The sequence below is a fragment of the Muscardinus avellanarius genome (assembly GCF_963383645.1).
Source record: "Muscardinus avellanarius genome assembly, chromosome: 12".
In the NCBI taxonomy this organism is placed as follows: Eukaryota; Metazoa; Chordata; class Mammalia; order Rodentia; family Gliridae; genus Muscardinus; species Muscardinus avellanarius.
In genome coordinates this window covers 102,542,676-102,566,107 of record NC_137798.1, presented here as the reverse complement: position 1 = coordinate 102,566,107, position 23,432 = coordinate 102,542,676, and the positions used below count along the sequence as shown (strand labels likewise).

Below are 23,432 nucleotides of genomic sequence, written 5' to 3'. Positions count from 1 at the left end.
GAGGGCTTCACTAAGCATCTGCAGCTGGTTGTGAACCTATGATTCTCCTGTCTCAGCCTCCTTCTTATTTTTATTATTATTTTTCTATACTTTATTTGGAAACGGGGTCTCACTAAGTTGCTGAGAGCCTCACTAAGGAGCTGAGGTTGGCTTCGAACCTGTGTGAGCCTCCTGTCTCAGCCTCCCAAGCGCAGGGATTACAAGCGTGTGCCACCACGCCTGGCCTTAATTCTTTATTTTGAAACAGGGTCTCACTGAGTTGCAAAGGGCCTAGATTGCTGAAGCTGTCTGTGAACACGGATCCTTCTATCTCAGCCTCCCAAATGCTGGGATTACAAGTGTACGCCACCACGCCCGGCTTCTTATTTTTTATTTAGAAACAGGGTCTCGCTACGTTTCTGAGGCTGGCCTTGACCCCGTAATCCCACTGTCTCAGCCTCCCAAGGCCCGGGATTATAGGTGTGTGCAACAATGTGCGGCCTCATCATTACTCTTACTGTCATCGTCATTATTGTTAACAACTTTTATGCTCTTTCCTATATGTGTGTGGGGGGGATCAAACTAGGGCCTAGCTCTACCACTGATGTAGAACCCCTAAATGTTCTATAGAAAGCACACATTACTATTATACATTTTTAATTTTTTTTTTTTTTTGGTACTGAGGATTAAACTCAGGGGCATTCTACCTCTGAGCCACACCCCCAGCCCTTTTTTTTTGAAACAGGCATCTCACTATGTTGATGAGAGTCTCACTACTTGCCGAAGCTGTCCTCGAACCTGTGATCCTCCTGTCTCAGCCTCACAAGTACTAGGATTATAAGCGTGCACCACCACGCCCAGCTTATATATATATTAAACCCAATAGGCCATTTCATACCGCCATGCAGTCTTCCCCTCCGCCCTTGTCTGCTGGTGATAATCTACACTTGTCATTGGAGGCCCTCCCCACTCTGAGCCCGGCCGGAGGGGCGCAGGTATTTCTGCAGGTGTGTCTGGGATGGTCCTGAGGGAGACTGAGAGGAAACCCGTCTGAAGTGCCTCGGCTCCAACGCCATCTCCCCAGGGGCACCTCCTTCACCTTGCCAACCGAGGGCAGGCCCTCCCTGGCACTTCAGGGAGGCTGTGGGGCCCTCAGTGCCGCCTAGAGCTGGGCACGCCGCAGGGAGGGAAGAACCATGGTTCTGGCCCCTGTAGCTTCCTGCCTCATGGTGGAAGCAGAGTTAAGGCCAGCAGCAAACACATCTGAGGAGGCAGGGTGGGGAGGAAGAGACGAGGGGGAGGACAGAGATGATGAGGAGGGAGGAGGAGGGGAAGGGAAGAGGAGAAAGGAAATGGAAAAGAAGAGGAAGGGAAGAGAAGGAGGGAGGAGGAGGGTGGGGAAAGACAGAGATGAAGAGGAGAAAGAAGAGGAGGAGGGAGGAGGAGAAGAGGAGGGGAAGAGGAAGAGGAGGGGAAAAGGAAGGAGGAGGGAGAAGAGAAGGAGGGAAGAGGAGAAGGAACGAGGGCAGGACAGAGAAGAGGAGGAAGAGGAGAAGGACAAGAGGAAGAGAAGGGAGGAGGGGGAGGAGGATAGAGGAAGACAGGGAGGAGGGGGAGGAGGACGAGGAGGGCAGCAGTGGCCCCCAGGAGGAACGCAGAGGGTCCAGAAGAGGGAGCAGCAGGAGCCAGGTCCCTGGGTGAAGGGAAGCCAGGTACACTGGAGGGTTTCAGCCACGGGGAGGTGGCCCTCGGGAACAAGATGCCTGAACTAGCCCTGCCATCCCAGGGGCGGCGCGCCTACCTTGCCACAATCTCAGGCTGGCGAGACAGCTCCATCACGGTGAATGCCAAGTGGTTAGCAGAAGTCTCGTGACCTGCAGAAGGGGGAGGGCGGCTGAGCACATGGCGCCCTGGGGGCTGCTGGCCAGCTAGCCGTGACCCCAGGCTCCTGGTCGATGTCCAGGCCCACGACTGCCCCCCGTGGCCAAGTTATGCAGAACATGGCCTGTCTGCCTCCACATCCCCGCGCCAGCCCACACAGGCAGGAGAATGGCGTCTGCCCTGTGCATCCGGCTTTGAGCCTCTAGAAGCCGCTTCCTGCCCCATCCTTTGGGCCTCGCTGGCATGGAGGGGTGCTCACCCCATCCTGCAGAAAGCCAAGCTGAGGCTGAGAGGGGTGTGACTGGAGTCCGTTCTTGAGCCCCAGCCCCCAAGCCTCCCACAGCTGCTGAGGTCTGGCGAGAGAGGGCACCCGTAAGCCTAGGACCACCCCAGCCAGGGGCGGGCTTCCATGCAGGTGCCAACTTGACAGGGTCAGAAGGCCTCCAAGCTGCCCCGGGGTGGGGGGTGTCTCTAGGTCGCATGAGTCTTGAGGGGGACTGGTGGCTCAGCCAGGTGAGGCCACTGCAGAGGGGGGGCGGTCTCAAAGACAGCCTGGCCACCCGAGGGAGGGGCCAGGACGGGGACGGACGCCTCTAAAAGCCCAGCCAGGGCGCCGCTCTCTGGGGCCTCAGTTCCTTCAGAGGTAAGTGGAAGGAGGCGCAGCCTGCCCTGCCCCTCCTGGCACCTGAGCGTCGGGGTGCGGTGCCCAGCGGGGGCTACGCCATCCTCACTGGAAGGCTCCCACTTACAGAGGAGGAGACTGAGGCGGGCCCGTGCGGAGACTACGTCCAGGCCCCGGGCTCCTGAGCACGCGCTTTCTGGCCTGTGCGGGCAGCAGGCACTCTGCTCCAAGTCCCTGCCTGGGTTTCTCCCCGGCCCCACCCCAGCCCATCCACGTGGCAGGATCCTCCTCTGTCAGGACGTGTGCATCTGTCCCCCTCTGCCGCTGGACTACGCGCTGTCCCTTGTCCTGTCCACCTCCCTTCCCCACACCTAGCGCACACCTTTGGCTTATTCATTTCGTCTGTCTGTTTGGGGCCACGGGGGAGCAAACCCCAGAGCCCCCGGTCATCGAGCATGCCGTGTGGTGGGGGCACAGACCTCACAGACTCCCTCCGGGGAAACGCACAGCTTAGCACTGAGACACGGCCAGCGGGAAGCCCGGGCACCACGGTGGGTCTAACTGGGGTCCTGCCAGGGAATGGGCCTCTGGGGGCTCCCGGTGAGGGGGGTCCTCCAGGCGAGCACTGGCATCCAGAAGTACGTGGCGAGCAGATGGTGAAGCTGCCCCGCACACCCTAAGTGCCAACCTAACAGGGGCTCCCCACGACCGCGCAACCAGGATCCACATGGCCGAGCTCTCCCGAGGCAGCTTTGTGAGTGCCCGGAGGCCGCTCCGGGACCGTGTTGCACAGAGGCCACCAAGGGCACAGAGAGGCGTCCATCCCCTCGCCATCCCAGCCCCCGTCTCTCAGGCCGGGGTCCTATTGACCCGTGCCCTCCCCCCGTTTCTGCCCAGCTCTGACCGGGGCCACCGCCGGGCAACAAACCGGCAATGAAGAAGGTGACAAAGTTGTCCAGCAGAACCTCCTCGTCCTGGACTCCCTCTTCCGCTGAAAGGCAAGGAGGCTGTGAGCGGCCAGGGTCCCCAGCCCTTCCCGGCCGCCCGCCCCAGGCCCTCGGGGAGCCCGCGCCTCACCTTTGAGGATCTGGGTGAGGATGTCAGGCGGGACATCCTCCCCCCGCTTCAGGGCCTCCCGGCGGCGCTGGACCCAGTCCCTGCCCACCTGCCGCAGAAGCCGGATGCTCTCTCGGATCTCACGCAGCTGTTTCCTCCTGCCGGGCATGAACTGAGAAGGGCGCCCGCTCAGGTGGCCCCGAGCCTGCCCTTCCCGCCCCCAGCCCAGCGGCAACACCGGCGCGCTGGTGACCAGGGACCCCAGGAAAGCAGTCCCCTCAGGACTGGGGAGTCAACGCTCTCGGTCTTCTGGGGGGAGGCGGCATATCAGAAAGACAGGGAAGCCGGGCGTGGCGGGCAGGCTTATGATTCCAGCATTTGGGAGGCTGAGACCGGAGGACCGCCATTTGCGGACAGCCTCAGCTACTTGGTGAGGCCCTGTTTCAAAATAAAGACTATAAAATAGGGCTGGGGGTGTAGCTCAGAGGTGTAATGCCCCTGGGTTCATCTTCAGTGCTGCAAAAAAGAAAGGAAGGAAGGAAGGAAGGAAGGAAGGAAGGAAGGAAGGAAGGAAGGAAGGAGGAAAGAAAAAGAAAGAAAGAAAGAGGCCCCCGTGTTGACCTCCAGGCCGCTCTCCTCTTCCCTGGGTCTTCCGACCCGAGCCTGCTTCCCCAGCGCCAAGCCGCCGTCTTCACAGCCACTGACTTGGTTTCACTCTCCGTTGGCTCTGACGCCTCCGCTGTGACACAGTCCTAACCAGCTCCCCCTTCAGGGGTCCCTTCCTTGCTATTTATTTATACCCAGCCTTGTACTTTTTCTGTTCTGAGACACAGTCTTGCTAAGTTGCTGGGGTTGGCCTTGAATCTGCCATCCTCCTATCTCAGCCTCCCAAGTACTGGGATTATATATGTGCATCAGCACGCCCGGCTCATCCGGACACTTTTATTTTGTATATTTTAAACACAGTATTTATTGATTGATAATGGGAATTAAATGGGGGGTGTCTACTTCGTGGTGGGTCTTGACGCTGTCCATCCCAGGAATCAGACAGAAGCAGAGCTGAGGCAAGAGCAGACTCTGTCCTTATGCCCAGATACAAGGAAGGTAACCCATGAAAGTGATAGGTGGAGCAACAGCAACCACCGTAGGACAGTGAGGCGCTGTGCCGCCATGGTGGGCCATCATAGCCACCTAGAATCCTGCTTTGGGGATCAGTAAACAGGAGAGCATGATAGACTCCTCGCCTACATTAAGCCGCTTTAATCCGCGCTTCCACTTCAGGCCACACGCTCTAATCCTGAGGCGGAAGTCACTTAGGACAGACTAGAACTCAAAGGCCATTCTGGGAAAAAAAAAATGGCTGAAAGGGGTGCCGCAGCCCGGTAGCGGCCGGTCAGGAGGGGGCCGGGCGGTACCTTGGCCAGAGTGTTGCGGGACGCACTGATACCCTCCAACATCACCTTCACCGCCTGGGACAGGGGCTTCTGGGCGCCCAGCAGCATGCTGGTTTCCATCCCGAAAGCGGCCTGTGGGGGAGAGAAGGCCGGTCACAGCGGGGGAGCGGGAAGATGCGGAGCGGGCACCGTTCCTCTGAGACTCAGGCCCTGGACTAAGCGCTCCTGCGCCCGCCACCCTCTCCATGATGACGCCTGCCGTGGGACGCTCTGAGGGTGGCGCACACACTGGCCACGCAGTGCCGGTCGCTCCCTTCCTCTGTGGCGAGATGCACCTGCCCTGGAACGTTCCCTGGCACCCAGGAAATGGCTGACATGGTACCAATGAGCAGGTGGCGCTGGACGACCCCACGCGACCCTGCCTGGCGGCCTGACCGACCCGCGGGTGGATGGGGCTGGGCCACAGTCCAGCCACATCCTATGGGGATGCAGAGGGAGGTGGGCGCAGGGCCGGAGCAGGCAAAACTCCCCCCCCCCAGCCCAGCCCAGGCCCTGTGCCTCTCGGTGCCATCTCTAGAGACAGACAGTAGCTGATCTCACACGGGCGGCTCTGATAAGATACGTGAAACCCTCTCAGAGCACAGAGAAGGGGCAGCGGTCACAGGAGGGGCGGGGAGCGGAGGAAAGCCAGGCAGGGGGGAGGGGAGGACCCCGCCTGGCCGCGTCACCGTCACCTTGGCCAGGATGTCTATGGTGGCGCAGGTCAGCATGTCCTGCATGGACACCGGGGTCTGCCCATCCGCCTTGGCTTCTAGGACCTCCACCAGCTGCTCGGCCTTCTCGTTGAACGTCTCCATCAGGCTAACCAAGGAGCTGGGGAAACGCCGTGGCGTCAGCGGCTGCCAGGCCCAGCTCCATCTGGGGGAACCCATACGCACCTCCCTGCCCCTCCCGCCCAGGCTGCAGGTGGAGGCCGCAGGCACCGAGCCCTGGGGCTTCACCACCGCCCCCAGAGTGGACAGGTCCCTCCTTCCGTCTGCCACTGCAGCCTCTCCACTCCGACTTCGAGGGACGGCTCTGGGGCCTCCCAGGGTCCAGGACACAGCCGCTCTGATTCCCCTCCTGCTCCTCCGCTCAGGGTCCAGCCCTCCGCCCGGCCCAGGCCACCACCTGTGACCTTCTGCCTTCCCATTTACTGCTGTCCCTGAACAACCCCAGTGCCCGAGTCTCCGTGGAAATGAGCCCTTTCACGCCGCCTGCGGCTAAGGGCTCCCCGCCTACACCGCACCCCTGGGGCCAGCTCATCTCCCAGGCCGGGGCTTAGCCCAAGCTCCCAGCCCAAGCTCGCACAGACGGAGGGTGCAAAGGAGACTGCCACTTGGTACACGTGCACTTCTGGGACTGCGTTGACTGCTTTTATCGCTAACAGTGCTGTGGTGTTAATCTCAGCAAATAATGTGTGGGCATTTGTTGTCTCATTCTTACTCTTCAAATTTATCAGAAATTTGAAATTGTTTCCAAATACAATTTGTAATGTATTCCTATGGTGCCTTGTAAGTATACACCATAGTGGGATCGGAAGTGATACAGTGCCGGGCGTGGTGGCGCACGCTTGTAATCCCCGCACTTGGGAGGCGGAGACAGGAGGATCGCGCAGGTTCGAAGCCAGCCGCACTGGCCTAAGAGACCCTGATTCCAAATAAAAAAATATAAAAAAATAGGTCTGGGAGTGTAGCCCGGAGGTAGAAGGGTTTCCAGGAACCCCAGTACCACCAAAGAGAGAGAGAGAGAGAGAGAGAGAGAGAGAGAGAGAGAGAGAGAGAGAGAGACAGACATGAACACATGCAAACACCCCTGGGTGGATTTTCTCCATACACTACCCCACTTCCCTTTCACCCTCCCGTACAATGTCGGTGAGATTGGTAGTGATATCTTCAGGTATGGACAAAACATTCTTTGTACTGTTTGAAAAATTTTTAAACACTAAAAAGAGAAAATGAGAGAAAGGAAACCAAAAGACCAATTTTTTAAAGAAGGAAAGAAGCCACTGGGCGGGTGGTGCACGCCTGTAATCCCAGTACTTGCGAAGCTGACACAGGAGGATCGCAGGTCCACGGCCAGCCTCGGCTCCTTAGTGAGCCTGTTAGCAACTTAGCGAGACCGTGTTTCCAAATTAAAAAATAAAATAGGGCTGAGGGTGTAGGTCTGAGGTAGAATGCCGAGTTCAATTCCCAGCACTACAAATAATAATAACAAGAATAATAATAAATAGGTAGGGAAGAAAATCAGCACCCGCTCATCCATCAGTGCTCCCCACTCTGGCCCCGGCCTCCCGCCCGCGCAGGTCTCATCCTCTGCGGCCAGGCCGCTCCTGAAACACCAGGACCAGAACTCCAGGACTCCCTCCCCAGGACCAGATGGACGCTCAACCCACCTCTCCCACCAAGCTCTCCCGAGCTCCCAGCTAGGCCTGCTCTATGCTCAGAGCACCTTTGACTTCTCTGTGTAACTTTTACACTGTTTGCAAGCATAGATTTATTTGCGAGACTATTTGTAGCTCTTTTTTTAAGGTCATATTCCAGTTGACCATCTGGATAGCTTATAGCTGGTTAAACTTCAACTACCGAGTCTCCTGCAGCTACTATGGTGGAGGGGGAAGGTTGGGTCGACTCTTAGGCACGCGGTAAAACCCCAACCCCTTGGCTGGCACCAAGGTGTCCCAGGGAGAGGAAATCTAGAAGAGTAGAACCGACAACTTCCTCTCACAGTCTGATTTCAAGCACACAGTGATACTCCATGGGGTTGAGGGTTGGAGATGAAACCCACCAGTTGTCCCTATGTTTGTTCTTTGGCAAACAAGGACTTGCCAAGGCTCAATAATACTTTCATGAACACGGGTATCTTCCAAAGCTTCTTTCATATGACTTTGTATCGTAGGCCTTTATAATAAATCATCGCTGAAACATATCTCATTGTGAGATTAAAGAGTAAAAATGTCTGCCAGACATGGTGGCACATGCCTATAATTTCAGTCCTCTTGGGAGGCTGAGGCAGGAGGATCACAGGTTCAAGGCCAGTCTCAGCAGCTTAACAATCGGGCTGTGGGTCTAGCCCAGGGGTAGAATGTCCCTGAGTTCAATCCCAAGGACCACAAATAAATAACTCTAAAAAATAAATAAAAATATCTGATGAAGGTGGCATGATTGTGTGAACAAACTTAATACCACGGAACCATTCATCTAAAATCATTAAGATCCGGCGGTCAAGACCCGACCCCAAGGACAGTTCTAGAATAGTTCGGGGGGGGGGGGTGTGAACCTGAGCTGAACCTTAGACCAGGAAGACACCTGCACTGCCACAAATGGCGGGCTTTGAACGAGGGCCACGATTAGGTAAGAGCTTTAGGGTCTCCTCGTTTTCTTACTTCATTTTGATAGTGGGCTGGAGCTACAGTCATCACCCCAGGAGCTGCACAGGGAAGGGTGTAAAGGCCAGGAGGTCAATGTCTCTAACTCGCTCTCAAAGAGCTTAAATATGCACCGTGTAAAATATACATAAATATGCACACATCAGAGAGTGACAAATACCGTTTTATATACGTATATGGAGAGACAAAATCACAAGGCAAAGAATGATTTTAACAATAAACAACAGGCGAAACTCAGTAAAAGATATATAGACATCCCCAGTTCTATTATGGCAAATTTTCTATAATTTTGAAATTGTAGCAAAGTAAAAATTTACCTTCCTCAAAACCTTAAACGCAGTTAGCATATTACCCAGCGATTCCCCTGGGGATATGTCCAGGAGAAATGTTCTTGTGTAGAAATGTTCATAGCAGCATAATTCATAACAGCCAAAAAAGAAGACACAACCCAATGTCCATGGACTAAAGAATGAATAGACAATATGTAATAGCCACGCGATGGAATCATTATTCAGCAATAAAAAGGAATAAAACACTAATTTCAACAGGCGACAACATGAGTGGAACGTGAAAACGATATTCTAAAGGAAAGATGTCGGGTACAAAGGACCACATATTTATTATATGACTCCATTTCTATGGTATGTCTGGAATAGAAAAACCCAGAGACAGGAAGTAAACCCGTGGTTTCCCGGGCTTGGGGGAACTGGAGGAAGTGGTGCATGACGAGGGCAGGGCGATGAACACGATCTAAACACTGTGCTGATGGCTGCCCAAGTCTGTGAATACACTAAGAACACTGGCTGGTACTTTTTGAGTGTGTGCGGTACTGGAGTTGAACCCAGGGGCATTCTACCTCCGAGTTACACCCCAGCCCTATTTTACTTTTTATTTTGAAACAGGGTCTCACTAAGTTGCTGAAGGTCTAAGTTGCCGAGGCTGGCCTTGAACCCGAGGTCCTCCTGTCTCAAGTACTGGGATTATAGGCATGTGCCATCATGCCCGGCTTGATCGGCACATTTTAAAATGGTGAATTATGTGCTTGCTTCAGCAACATGGATACGAAATGGTGAGTTATATGGAATATAAATTATGTCTCAAAAGTTCTTGAAAAAATATCACCCGAAAATAAAAAGTAATAATGAAATAAGAAGGTCAAAAGACAGGTGATGAAGGCTGGGCTGGGCCGTTTGTGGGCAGCAGGGACCACGCCTCTGCCACACGGTGCCAGGCCCGAGCCTTCGTGGCCTGCAGACGGGCTTCCCGGGCCTCCTCAGGCAGCCAGGCTCTCTGTCTTGACCACTGGTGGCCTCCCCTTCGTCTCTCCCCTCAGCAGGGTGGCCCCTGGAGTAGGGCCTCCCCTCCCGGGCCCCCGCGCCACCCTCAAGGCGGGAGCCCTGCGCCATCTCGGGCCATGCTCACCTGCGGCTGAAGGCCAGGTCCATGACTCTCCGTTGTTTGTGCCAACGCTCGTAGTCACACTCAGACACCAAGCCCTGGCCAAAGAGTCTGCGGAGACAGACAGGACGCGAGAAAGAGGTGGGGGAGGAGCCAGGCTCGCCTGCGGGATGGCTGCAGTCCTGGAACTGGGTGGGGGCGGGGCTGCACCACTGCGCATGCAATGAATGCCACTGGACCAGGCGCTCCCAGGAGGCTGACTTCCCCATCTCACCAGGTCAAATGCGCGGTGTAAAGGTATTGCAACATTGCACGGCACCCCGCGCGTATGTGCCATTTTATATGTCTATTAGAAATACGTAAATAAGAGGCTGAGACAGGAGGATCGCGGTTCGCAGCCAGCCTCAGCTACTTAGTGAGGCCCTCTGCAACTCAGTGAGACCCTGTTTCAAAATAAAGAATAAAAAACAGGGCTGGGGGTGTCACACAGAGGTAAAAGGCCCCTGGGTTCCATCCCCCATAACACAAAAAATAAATAATTACATAAATAAGAAACTGGGTGATGGTGAGTCCCAACCTGGGCAACCCCCCACCCCACCCCCAAAGAGAGGGAGATGAAAAGTGCCACCAACAAGAACGGGGCCACCGCGTAGGGGCTGCACGGGCACACGGAGGGCCTCCCTCCCCCGCGCTCCTCACCTCTCGCCAAACACCGTCTGGATGGCACGGTACATCTTGGAGTCCTTGTTATACTTGGTTGACATCAGGAACTTCTAAATATCCCCAGAGAACCGGCATCAGCCGAGGCACACACAAGAGGCTAGCGGGGACTCCTGTGAGGCAGCCCTCGGCCCAGCGTGAGCACCCCGCCCACACCACCTCGGTCATCCCACCGGGAAGCCTGTCTTGAAGTCGCAGCAACCGGGTGGGTGGGAGGAAACTGCGCCAGGGTGGCTGATTGACAGCAAGAGGAGGCGCAGGAGCCCCTCAGTCCAATGCCACGCTCGGGGTGTCACCACAGCAGAACAGAAGGGGTGCGCTGCCCTGAGCCACAGCGGGAAGGGGAGAGACCTGGAGGAGGGGCTTAGGGACCTCAGAGAGAGAGACAATGGCTGGGACTCAGGGATTCAGCCTCTACAGCCTACCAGCCTCAGAGGCCGAGGAAGGGCCAACTGGCCTCCGGACAGCAGCACCGGCCAGCAGCTCCGAGGCTCCCGCCAGGCCGGGGGTGACCTCTGGGCTTGCATCTGGATCCGGGCTCAGCATCTCTGCTCCACCACTTCCTCCCCCTCTGACCCAGGCTGAGTCGCTCATCTCCCCCTCCCTGAGAGCTCCCATCTCACAGGATGGGGCTAAGAAGGGCACCTTTCTGCCCGGGTTGCTGTGAGGACCACGTCCACCCTGCACAGAGCGGGTCCTGGGTCAATACCCACGGGCATCAGCCTCCTGCAGCTTCTCCAGTCCCCAGTCAGCCCCGAGACTCCAGTGCTGGGGTTATGCTCATCTTACACCCAAGGGAAGAAATAGATTGAGAGCCGGCCCGGGGGCACATGTGTGCTGCAGGGAGGCCACGAATCCAGGCAAGTTGCATTCATGGAGAGGAGAGCTGTGATCCAGGCTGAGGGAAGCCAGGGCCCTGGAATGTGCCCGCAGAGATGTGTGGGGTGGGCAGGAGCTTTACCCTGCCCATGGGGGAGCCGCCACGGGCTTCTCTACATTGACCCAGGGCTACCAGCTTCTGTGCCTTCAGCTCCTAGAGGTCAAATATTGATTTTTCAGCTGAAAGGAAACCCCGTAGGTGGTGGCCAACTTTGTATGGTGAGCCCTGTGCCAGGGACCTCAAGCCCGCACCAATCACTGTCAGTGTGACCGGAGCCCTTGCATTACCCCACTGTAACTGCCACCTACACACTAGAGCCTGCACCGCCCAGGCAGGCCAGCCTCAGCAGCATCCCCGCACCAGGCCTGCTGTCCCAGGCCTGGGGGTCCCGTGATCATCTGCTGGCCAAGCTTGGGGGGGTGGTGAATGACACAGGGACGCTCCCACATCTGTCTACCACAAGACAGGGCCTGTCCCCACGCCACAGACACCAGGAAACTGGGCAAAAAGGGTAACATGTCTGTTCTCAAGAACCATTTTCAGATGAGCTGGGAAGAATTATGAGCCAAAAGGAAGGGGAGAAAAGAAAAAGAAAAAAAAGATGTGGGCCCCATGACCTGGCAGCTCCCAGCGCCCTCCATGGAGACAATTCCGGCAGAGTTCTCCTAGTGGGAGAGACACAATACTGTCCATCAGGCTGGCCGAGGGCCTATAGGACAGAGGACCAGAGAGGTGTACTTGTAGGGAGTTCCTGTGCAGAGATATACCTGTGACGCCCAAGGTACTCGATGGAACCAGCCTGTGCACTTGGGGGAAGAGGAGAAGCATTGGGCAACGCTAGGCTGAACAATTCTCAGAGCCTACACAGTGCCGAGAATTAGTCGAGTTCCCACAGGCCAGCCAAGATGAACTTCAGATACAAAGCTTTCGATAGAGGCCCAGAAGAGCCGGTCCTCAGGGCGAGGACTCTATGCCCGCCAGTCAAAGCCTCAGCGAGCCTGGGAAGCATCAAACTGATCTGCAATCGATTTGATCGCCTGTCAGAATGGAGTCCCACCATCCTTAAGGAATAAAACACGGTGCACACCTATAATCCCAGTATTTGGGAGGCTGGGGCAGGGGGATTGAAAGTTTGAGGACAGCCTCAGTAAAAAGCAAAACTCTCGGCAACCTAGCAAGACCCTATTTCAAAATAAAAATAGGGCTGTGGGTGTGGGTCAGAGGTAGAATGTTCTTGGGTTCAATCCCCTGTAACAAAACAAAACAATAAAAAAGGAATAAAGAAAAAAATAGATTTTGTTTTGAAACAGTGTTTTCCCGGGTTGCCTGGGCTGGCCATGAACTCCTGCCTCAGCCTCCCGGGTAGCTGGGAACACAGGCACGTGGCACCACGCTTGGCCCTTAAAATTTAGACGCTCAGCCACGTACAGTTCACAGCGTGACGGCGGAGAGCACAGCGTTCGCTTTACGCCCCCGTCGGAGGCAGCTTTGCTGTGCCTCTTATGAGCTCATGCTTTCCCACCGACTCTCCTCTCCAAATACTGACTATGGTGAGGGGAACCAGAAGCCTTGGTTGGCAACAACAGTGCCCAGTAGTCAACAAAAGCATCAGAAAGGTCCCAAAGCAGAACAATCTGACCTGTAACTCGCCTAGGAATAATAAGCGTGATAGAATGAGCAGACTAGGGCTTTTTATGGAAGGAGGAATTCCTGGGGATTGAACTCAAGGGCATCCTGCCTCTGAGCTACACACTCAGCCCTTTTATTTATTTATTTATTTATTTATTTATTTATTTATTTATATTTTTATTTTTTATTTTTGGTGGTTCTAGGGGTGGAACCCAGAGGCTTTCTACCTCCGGGCTATACTCCCAGACCTTTTTTATATTTTATTTGGAAACAGGGTCTCGCTAAGTTGCTGAAAGCCTCACTAAGTAGCTGAGGCTGGCTTTGAACCTGTGCGATCCTCCTGTCTCAGCCTCCCAAGCGCGGGGATTACAAGCGTGCGCCACCATGCCTGGCTATTTTTTTATTTTGAAACAGGGTCTCGGTAAGTTGCTAAGTGGGCCTCCAACCTGTGATCCTGCCGTCTTAGCGCCCCCAAGCACTGGAATTACAGATGTATGCCGCCATGCTTGGCTAGACAAGAACTTTAAAACATCTGTTATGAATATGACAGATGCATTCAAGGAACCCACAGATCCAGGAAGTTCCAAAAATCCCAAACAGAATTAATACTAAGAGAACCAGGCACTATGCTACAATGCCCGTAATCCCAGCTACCCAGGAGGCTGAGGCAGGAGGTCTGCAAGTTCAAGGCCAGTCTAGGCAACTAAGTCAGACCCTGTCTCAAAATAAAATAAAATAATCCAGGTGCAGTGGCACACACCTGCAATCCCAGTAGCTGGAGGCTGAGACAGAATGACTGCAGGTTTGAGGACAACTTCAGCAATTTAGCAAGATCCTATTTCCAAAAAATACATAAATAAAAAGGACTGGGGGTGGATCTTATAGGCAGAGTGCCCCTGGGCTCAATCCCTAACACCAAAAATTTAACACTAAATAATAAAATAAGGGCTGGGGGTGTGACTCAGTGCTAGGGCAGTTGCCTAGCATGCGTGAGGCCCCGGGTTCGATTCCTAGTACCAAAAAGAAAAATATCAAGACACAACAGGAAGTAAGCAAAGGCAGGGCATGATTCGGTTGCCGACGTGATGAAGAAGAGATCATAAAAATACAGATGAAGGGGAATGATGTTGTCTGAAGATAGATGGGTATAAGTTAAATCATGAACCCCAGGGGCGGGGGGCGTGAGGGCAGCACTAATGAGCCCCTGGAGATAAAAGGGAAAGCACACTGTACCCAACCCAAGGAAAGCAACAAGGAAGGAAAAGCGAATGTGCGGCAGATGGAGCAAAGAAAACAAACAGGAACATGACGGATTTAAACCCAACTATAAAAATAAGCACATTAAATGTAAATGGCCTCCGGAGCACTATTTAAGGGCAGGGATTTTATGCAATCTCAGAAGACTGCGTAAGACAGCACAGCAAGTCCAGCTATGCACTACCTATGAGAAACTCTAACTCTACAAACCCAGGTAGGTTAAAAGTAAAATGGTGGAAAAAGATGAACCATGCAGCCCTAAGCACAGGAAAGCTGGGGTGGCTATAATATAGCACAGAAAATACACGTCAGGGAAAAGAATATAACCAAGGGCAAAGGGATTTTTTTTTTTTTTGGTGGTACTGAGGATCAAAGCCAGTGGAATTCTACCTCTGAGCTACACCCCCAGCCCTATTTTTTCATTCTTTATTTTGAAACAGGGTCTCACTAAGTAGCTGAGGCTGGCCACGAACCTGCGATCCTCCTGTCTCAGCCTCCCAAGTATTGGGATTACAAGTGTGTGCCACCACGCCTGGTAGACAAAGGACATTTCTAAAGATAAAGGGTCCAGTATATTATGAAAACATATCGAGCCTACATGCATACACACTTAATAACAGAACTTCAAAATGCATAAAGTAAGCATGCCCCACTACGCCCATTTATCAAAATGAATCATATGCTGGGCTATAAACCAAGTTGCAATTAATTATTTCCTATGATCTTAAAGATAAAAATATAAACCGATAACAGAGCCAGGCGTGGTGGCGCACGTTTGTAATCCCCGTGCTTGGGAGGCGGAGACAGGAGGATGGCGCAGGTTCAAAGCCAGCCACACTGGCTTAAGAGATGCTGTTTCCAAATAAAAAAGTATAAAAATAAGTCTGGGAATATAACCCAGAGGTAGAAAGGTTTCCAGGAGCCCCAAAAAGAAGGAAAAAAAAAAGAAAAAAAGAGAAACCAATAACAGGAAGATATCTGGAATAGCCACTAGTATTCAGGAATTGAATAATATACATCTAAAAAAATCTGTTGTTCAAAGAAAAAAGCACAGGGAAATTATAAAATATTTTTAACCAAATGAAAATGAAAATATAACATCAAATTTGTGGTAAGTTTGTGCTAAGAGTTTCCTTTAAGTGCTTAAATCAGAAAACAAAAATGTCTAAATTCAACGATCAAAACTCTCACCTTAAAAAACTAGAACAAGAACAAATTAAACTCAGAAGAATAAAGAAAGAAACAATAAAGAGCAGAAACCAATAAAGCAGAAAATGGACAAAAATGGAGGACAATAATAAAGCCAAAAGTCGATTCTTTGAAAAGAGGAACAAACATATTAATCAGTATTGCTCTATTGAACAAGAAGTAAAAGAAAACCCAGCTTACTATTCTTATGAATAAAAGAGGAAAGAAACATCACTACAGATCCTACAAACATTGACGGGGCATGGTGGCACACGCTTGTAATCCCTGCGCTTGGGAGGCGGAGACAAGAGGATGGTGCAGGTTCAAAGCCAGCCGTGCTGGCTTAGGAGACCCTGTTTCCAAATAAAAATATGAAAATGGGTCTGGGAGCATAGCCTGGAGGTAGAAGGGTTTCCAGGAACACCAGTACCACCAAAAAAAAAAAAAAAAAAAAAACCCCAGATCCTACAAACACTAAAAAAGATAAGTCAGTACTCTCAACAACTTTGTGCTGATTTTCTAAACAATTTAATAAAAATGGACAATTCCCTATAAAGACGTGAATGACCAAACTCAGGGAGATTTGTAAAATACAAACAATCATATATTAATTGAATCAATTGAGGACAGTATGATGACACATACTGCATCATAGCTGAACGGCAGGAGCAGCAGCCTAAGTGAAATAAGCCCGTTTCAAAAGGGCGACTTTTTTCTTATATCTAAAAAAGTCAGCAAGCATCGTTCCTTACTCTTATAGAAAATAGAGGAGGAAGTAAGCTTTTTAAGTCTATCTCATGAAATTAGTATTAACCTGATACCAAAACCTAACAAAGGTGTTATAAGAAAGTAAACACAGGAACAAAAACTCTTAACAAAATATTAGCAGATTGAATCTGCCAATACAGAAAACAGCATGACCAGGAATGCAAGGTTGGTATGATACTTGGACATCAATCAATGTATTTCACCATATTAGTAAAAATCTTTAAGCATCATGAAGGTGTCTGTATATGGTTTTGGTAGCATGCTTTAAAAACTCTTAAACTGCCAGGCATGGTAGCGCACACTTGTAATCCCCGCACTTGGGAGGCTGAGACAGGAGGATCACACAGGTTCAAAGCCAGCCTCAGCTACTTAGTGAGGCTCTCAGCAACCTAGTGAGACCCTGTTTCCAAATAAAAATATAAAATAGGTCTGGGAGTATAGCCCGGAGGTAGACCTCTGGGTTCCACCCCAAGTACCACCACCAAAAAAAAAAAAAAAAAAAAAAAAAAAAACTCTTTAACTGAAGCTGGGCATGGTGGCGCACACTTGTAATCCCTGCGCTTGGGAGGCGGAGACAGGAGGATCGCGCAGGTTCGAAGCCAGCCATGCTGGTTTAAGAGACCCTGTTTCCAAATAAAAAGTATAAAATAGGTCTGGGAGTGTAGCCCAGAGGTAGAAGGGCTTCCAGGAACCTCAGTACCACCAAAAAAAAAAAAAAAAACAACTCTTAAACTGTGTCTATAAAAATAAGGTCTTTAATAAATAATTTTTCTTACATACATTCTGTCAACAATGCCATGTTGTCCAACCTGTCTCCTGATGTGCAACAGAAGTTGTATTTTAGGGGTGGGGTATATCTCAGCAGTAGATCACATGCTTGAGGCCTTGGATTCAATCCCTGGCACACCTTCCCCCCAAAAACCCCCACTAATGTCCTATGTTGTATTTATCCCTCTCGGTGTCACTGAAGCTGCTTTGCATGCAGAGCACCACATCGACACGGCCACTGTTGCAACACTTGCACCACTGCGTATTTAGCAATTGCTGTGTGTGAAGCATGGGCAGGTAGCTCGCATACACTGAGCCAGTCCCATTCTCACAACCGTCCTGTAAGAGAGGCATTATGCCCATTTTACAGATGTGGGAAAGGGCCTGCGGTAACTTGTCCTGGACCCCACAAGGCCACATTTGAGCCTGCTTCTGCCAACTCCATTCAAAGAACATAGTAAGTGCCCATTCTTAGTACCTATGTGGCGCACATTACAGATTAAGGCCGCCTGCCTTGGCTTTCTTATCTCTAAAATGGGGCTAAGGAGAGCCCTCACCTCTGTGAGGATTCAACAGGTGAATAGTGGTAGAGCATATAAAAACGTGGGTGGCCATTGTAAGCACTGTTCACGTATCTTTGGGCACTTTCTTTGTTAAATAAATCCATCAGTATTTAACTCTCAACAGAGCCCTGCAGAGAAGGATTATAATCCCCATCTCACAGATGAAGGAACTGGGGCTGGGACGGGTAAATCAGTGAAATGTGTGTGAGTAGCAGGTAAAACTCCCCACCCACATGGGTTCAGCAAAACCCCCCTCACTCCCCATGTCAAGTGGCAATGTTTGGAGGAGCCCCCATGGTGGGGTGTTAGGAAGATGCCCCCCCAGCTGGGACTGCTGGCACATGCCTGTAATCCCAGTACTTGGGAGGCTGAGACAGCAGGATCTCAGGTTCAAGGACTGCCTCAGCAGACTGAGATTCTCCTCATCAACCTAGTGAGACTCCTGTGGCCCTGGAACATTCCTCCACAGTCCCGGGGACCCAGTTTCACTCCCCCTACCTGGGGAAGGGAGGGACCTCCTTGTGGAAAGTGCGCTGCTCCCTACCTTGACCGACTCAGGGCTGGTGACGATGACTGAGGTTTTGTGGAAGACGTTGACCCGCACGACGGGCCCGTACTTCTTAGCCCTGGAAACCAAAGTGAGAGGAGGGTGTCAACTCTGAGATGTGGCCGCCATCAGCCCCAGCCAGTGGGTACCCTGCTGCCAGGAGAAACAGAAGCTCCCCATCCCAGAAGGTGCTTGGCAGGGGCCGCAAGAAGAGCCCTGGGCGGGGGTGAGGGGGCAGGCTCTGCCATGTTGAGTCACTTCCCCACCAGGCCTCGGTTTGCACATGTGTAAAATAGGATTATGACACCCTCTTTTTTTGTGGTTGTTGTTGGAACTGGGGCTTGAACCCAGGGACATTCTACCTCTGCGCTACACCCCAGCCCTATTTTATTCTTATATTTTGAAACAGAGTCTCATTAAGTTTCGGAAGGCCTGAGTTGTTGAGGTTGGTTTCAAACCTGCGACCCTGTCTCAGCCTCCCGAGTACTAGGATTACGAGCATGAGCCACCACACCTAGTTAACACCTTCATTTGATTGTCCCCAACTGGCTGTTCTGGGGCAAACAAATCATATCTTTGGAAGTGCTTTGAAAAGTGCAGAAATGCCACCCCGCACAACAGCGATTCCCTCCAAACATATCCAGTTTGCAGACGAGGAACCAAGAGCCTTTGGTGGCTGGTCTAAGGCCCTCGTCTGCTGAATGACATGACTTGGCTTTCATCAGGCCTCATCCACTTCTCTCCTTTGGGCTGGGAGGGGCCTGGGGGGACCTGGGCCAGCAGAGGGGGTGCTGGGAGGAGCCTGGGGGGACCTGGACAAGCAGAGGGGGTGCTGGGAGGGGCCTGGGGGGACCTGGGCCAGCAGAGGGGGTGCTGGGAGGAACCTGGGGGGACCTGGACAAGCAGAGGGGGTGCTGGGAGGGGCCTGGGGGGACCTGGACAAGCAGAGGGGGTGCTGGGAGGGGTCTGGGGGGGACCTGGACCAGCAGAGGGGGTGCTGGGAGGGGCCTGGGGGGGACCTGGACCAGCAGAGGGGATGCTGGGAGGGGCCTGGGGGGACTTGGACAAGCAGAGGGGGTGCTGGGAGGGGCCTGGGGGGACCTGGGCCAGCAGAGGGGGACTGGGAGGGGCCTGGACCAGCAGGGGGGCTGGGAGGGGCCTGGGGGGACCTGGACAAGCAGAGGGGGTGCTGGGAGGGGTCTGGGGGGGACCTGGGCCAGCAGAGGGGGTGCTGGGAGGGGCCTGGAGGGGACCTGGACCAGCAGAGACTGAGGCTGAGAGAGGCCTGGGCCAACAGAGGGAAGCTGGGAGGGGTCTGGACCAGCAGGGGGACTGGGAAGGGCAGGCGGGGGGGGGGGGGGGGGGGGGGCCTGGGCCAGCAGAGGGGGACTGAGAGGGGCCTGGACCAGCAGGGGGGCAGGGAGGGGCCTGGGGGGACCTGGGCCAGCAGAGGGGGTGCTGGGAGGGGCCTGGGGGACCTGGACCAGCAGAGGGGGCTGGACTTTGTGCACTGGGGTGAATGGGTTAGCTCAGCATCCCCCGGGGGCCTGGGATGAGGGACAAGTGAGGAGCTAGAACCCACCAATCCAAAATCATATCTTGGAGCACACGGCCACACACCTCGTCCTTTTTCCAAAGATAGGGTAGATGTCCTAGAAGAAAACTAGAAGAAACAGGAAACATTAAGGCCACCAATAAGGAAAGCCCCTCCCGCACAGGTCCACCTCTCAGCCAGGGGGACTGAGGCTTGGGGAGGGGACCCGCTGGCTGGGAGTCGCCAGGCAGCAGTGCAGATAGGATGCAAGCTCAGGACCACCAGTGCCAAAGGCCTCTTTGGAGACAGTTTCGCTCCGGCCAGAGGTCCTGGCTGGTACAGGGCTCAGGACACTGCGTGCATCACCTTCTGACCCCGCAGGGGCAGCACCGAGCCTCACCCACCCGCCTGCCCTCCCCGCGTCGCCTGGGTGCTCTGCCTGCCCGACCATGTCCAGGAGGGACAGAGACTGGAGGGTGGGGACTGGCTCGCAACTGACCCCTTCTCACAGGGGACACTGCGTGAGTCTGTGCGGGGCCACGAGGTTATCAACAGGCCTGTCTGGTGTCGCCCTGAAGCCCATTTGAGGGTGCCCGTGACTTCCTGTCCCTTGGGTGATTTTATTCCAATCACGGTCGCCGCAGCATCCTGAGTGGATGACAGCGGAACTGTAGCAGGGGTTTTCTGGGTCACAGAGCTCAGATTCTCCCAGGGAGAGATGGAGTCTTGAGAGCCACTGCAGAGCACTGGGATGGCGCGCTGGGGAAGAGGGGCCGGTGGCCTTTCACACAGGCAGGGAGCCGCCCCACAAGACCATGGCAAGCAGCAGCTTTGGGCCATGCAGGGATTTAGGGGAAGGGCATTCCAGGCAACGGAAACTGCAGGGGCCAAGGCCCTGAGGTGGGCGTGTGCTCGACGGTGAGAAGGCCCATGTGGCTGGACACAGTGCCAAGAGGCCACAGAGGCTGGGGTGGTGGCCACGCCAGGCATCGTAGGCTGCTGTCCCGGCCTTTGCTTTGGGGAGGGAACCACAGGGGCAGAGAGGGGAGACCTGCGCAGAGCTTAAGCGGGCCCCTCTGCTGCTGTGCTGAGAGTGGGGAGGGTGAAAGGTGGAGGGCCGGGTGGGCCAGGGCAGTGAGGGTGACAAGTCAGATTCTGACGGTCCTGACTGGGACATGCTGACAGTTCAGTGTGGGCATGAGAGGGGTGGCTCCCGGGCAGCTGGAAAAGTGCCCCAATCTGCGGGCAGCCCGGGGCACATGCTCTCCACCAGCCCCTGGAGCCGAGGACGACTGTGCCATCTCCAGATGGGCTTGATGGGCTTCTTACCCCCTCTTTCGCCTGTCCACACCTGGCTCGCCACAAACCACTCCCACCCCCCATCTCAGGCCAGTGGCTGAGCGCTGGAAGCGGGAGCGTGACTTCAGACCTGCTGGGTGCATGGTGCCCATGGGACCACGAAGGGACCGTAAAAATGAGGTCAGAAGGCCAGGGGACAGTGCAGGCAGAGACGGCAGTGTGAGAGCCCGCAGTAGTGACTCTGGGGTTTCCAGCCAGCGCTGGATGAGGTAATGGGGGGAGCATGTGGCCGAGAAGAAGACAGGGACGGCCCAGGATGGGACGATCAGGCAGTCAGGGCAGTTAGCCAAGGAGGCAGGGCAGGGACTCAGGAAGAAGAAGGGGAGCCAGGCAGTGGGGACAGAAGTCGCAGGGGAGAGGGACCAGGAGGGAGGGGCTTGGCTCAGTCCCCCACTGCTGGAAGGCCAAGGATCTGAGCAGGGCGGCTGAGCACGGGGTGTCTGGAGCAGAGTGGTTTGGTGGAACAGCAGGGGCCAAGGTTCGATGGCTGGCAGGTTCCAGAGAGAACAGGAGCCAGGCGTGGTGGCCCACGCTTGTAATCCCAGCATTCCGGAGGCTGAGACAGGAGGATCAAGGTTCAAGGACAGCCTCAGCTACTTAGTGAGGCCTTTGCAACTCAGTAAGACCCTGTTTCAAAATAAAGAATAAAAAGCCAGGCGTGGTGGCGCACGCTTGTAATCCTACGCTTGGGAGGCGGAGACAGGAGGATCGCGCAGGTTCGAAGCCAGCTGCGTTGGCTTAGGAGACCCTGTTTCCAAATTTAAAAATATATTTAAAAAAATAGGTCTGGGAGTGTAGCCTGGAGGTAGAAGGGTTTCCAGGAACCCCAGTACCACCAAAATAAAATAAAAGAATAAAGAATAAAAAATAGTAGGGCAGGGGGTTTAGCTCAGAGGTAGAATGCCCTTGGGTTCCATCCCCAGTACTGAAAAAAATGAAAGAAAAGAAAAAAAGAAAGAGAAAGAAAGAAAGAAAGAAAGAAAGAAAGAAAGAAAGAAAGAAAGGCAGAAAAAGTAGGGCTGGGAGTAGAGTTTGGAGGCAGAATGCCCCTGGGTTCCATTCCCAGTACTGCAAAAAGAAATTAAAGAAAGAATGAAAGAAAGAAAGAAAGAAAGAAAGAAAGAAAGAAAGAAAGAAAGAAGAATAAAAAATAGGGCTGGGAATGTAGGTTGGAGGTAAAATGCCACTGGGTTCTATCCTCAGTGAGAGAGAAAGAGAGAGAGAGAGAGAGAGAGAGAGAGAGAGAGAGAGAGAGAGAGAGAATGAGAGGGAGAGAGAGAGCGAGCAGGAGGGGAGGGGCTGCACGCTTAGACCCAGGCCTCACACACGGAGGCTGGCTGGAGGGGCCAGAGCTATAGGGGAACAAGAGGGTGAAGAATCCTTGGGGCATGTTATATAAAGATGGAAGTGAAAACCAGGCATGGTGGCGCATGCTTATAATCCTATTACTGGGGAGGCTAAGATAGGAGGGTCACAGTTTTGAGGCCAGCTTCAGCAACTTAGACCCTCAGCAACTTAGCAAGACTCTGTTTCAAAATTTAAAAAAAAATTTGCCAAGCATGGTGGCGCACACTTGTAATCTCAGCATTCTGGAGGCTGAGACAGGAGGATGACAGTTCAAGGACAACCTCAGCTACTTAGTGAGTCCCTTTGCAACTCAGTGAGATCCTGTTTCAAAATAAAGAATAAAAATTAGGGCCTGGATCTATGGTTCGGAGGTAGAATGCCCTGGGTTTTATCCCTAATACTGCAAAAAAATAAAATAAAAATAAAAATAAATGTAAAAGGGCTGGGAATAGCTCAGAGGTAGAACACCCCTGAGTTCTATCCCCAGTACCAAAAATTAAAACTAAGGGTGATACAGGAGAGAGGGAAAACTGAGCTGCAGGCAGGGTGGGGCTGCAGGGGCAGGCTCGCTGAGCAGAGGGGCAGGCTGGCCTTGGCTAGGACCGTCTCTGAGTACAAGGGCTGTGGAAGCGCAGGTGGGCTGCAGCGCGGGGGTGGGCAGCTGCAGCGCCAGAGCCCACGGAAGGAAGCTTCCCCCTGGCTTTCCATTGGCTCAGGGCAGTAGGAAGCCAGAAAAGCTGCTGTGTGGATGGAGTGGGAGGTGACTCCGGAGAAAACAAGGAGGGTGCCTGGGGAGGGTGTGGGCGGAGGCCTGGCTGGAAGTTCAGGGCCACCCCACAGGGGTCAGCTGTCAGACCAGCGGAGTCTAGTGTTTTCACCCGTGTCCCCAATCCACACGCGCTGGGGGGTTTGGAGGAGCAGGAAGGGAGGAGCTTCAGGGGCCCCTGGCCAGCCACTGGCCAAGGACTCACACCATAAGACATAAACTCCCCCTCCGCAGTGGACGGGGCTGTGGAGGCCAGGCGTTTTCATGGGATATAGCACGTGTCCAGGAAGTGCCAAGACCGCCTGCTGCCTTGGCATCTATGTGTTGAGACCCCACTCCACATAGCCAA

The 23,432-nt window shown here is 53.5% G+C and overlaps 1 protein-coding gene across 1 annotated transcript in view; it reads right to left on the bottom strand.

Moving 5' to 3' along the window:
* The window catches only part of CYP46A1 (cytochrome P450 family 46 subfamily A member 1), a gene marked incomplete at both ends in the record, with an annotated part of 46,372 nt that overhangs the window by 5,746 nt on the left and 17,194 nt on the right, over positions 1 to 23,432 (bottom strand). Inside the window, 9 exons of the mRNA XM_080707443.1 lie at positions 1,781 to 1,853; positions 3,411 to 3,473; positions 3,560 to 3,710; positions 4,954 to 5,064; positions 5,667 to 5,805; positions 9,782 to 9,868; positions 10,457 to 10,530; positions 18,075 to 18,156; positions 19,660 to 19,740. Coding sequence (XP_080563569.1) covers positions 1,781 to 1,853; positions 3,411 to 3,473; positions 3,560 to 3,710; positions 4,954 to 5,064; positions 5,667 to 5,805; positions 9,782 to 9,868; positions 10,457 to 10,530; positions 18,075 to 18,156; positions 19,660 to 19,740 — 861 coding nt within the window. The remainder of the gene's footprint in view (positions 1 to 1,780; positions 1,854 to 3,410; positions 3,474 to 3,559; positions 3,711 to 4,953; positions 5,065 to 5,666; positions 5,806 to 9,781; positions 9,869 to 10,456; positions 10,531 to 18,074; positions 18,157 to 19,659; positions 19,741 to 23,432) is intronic.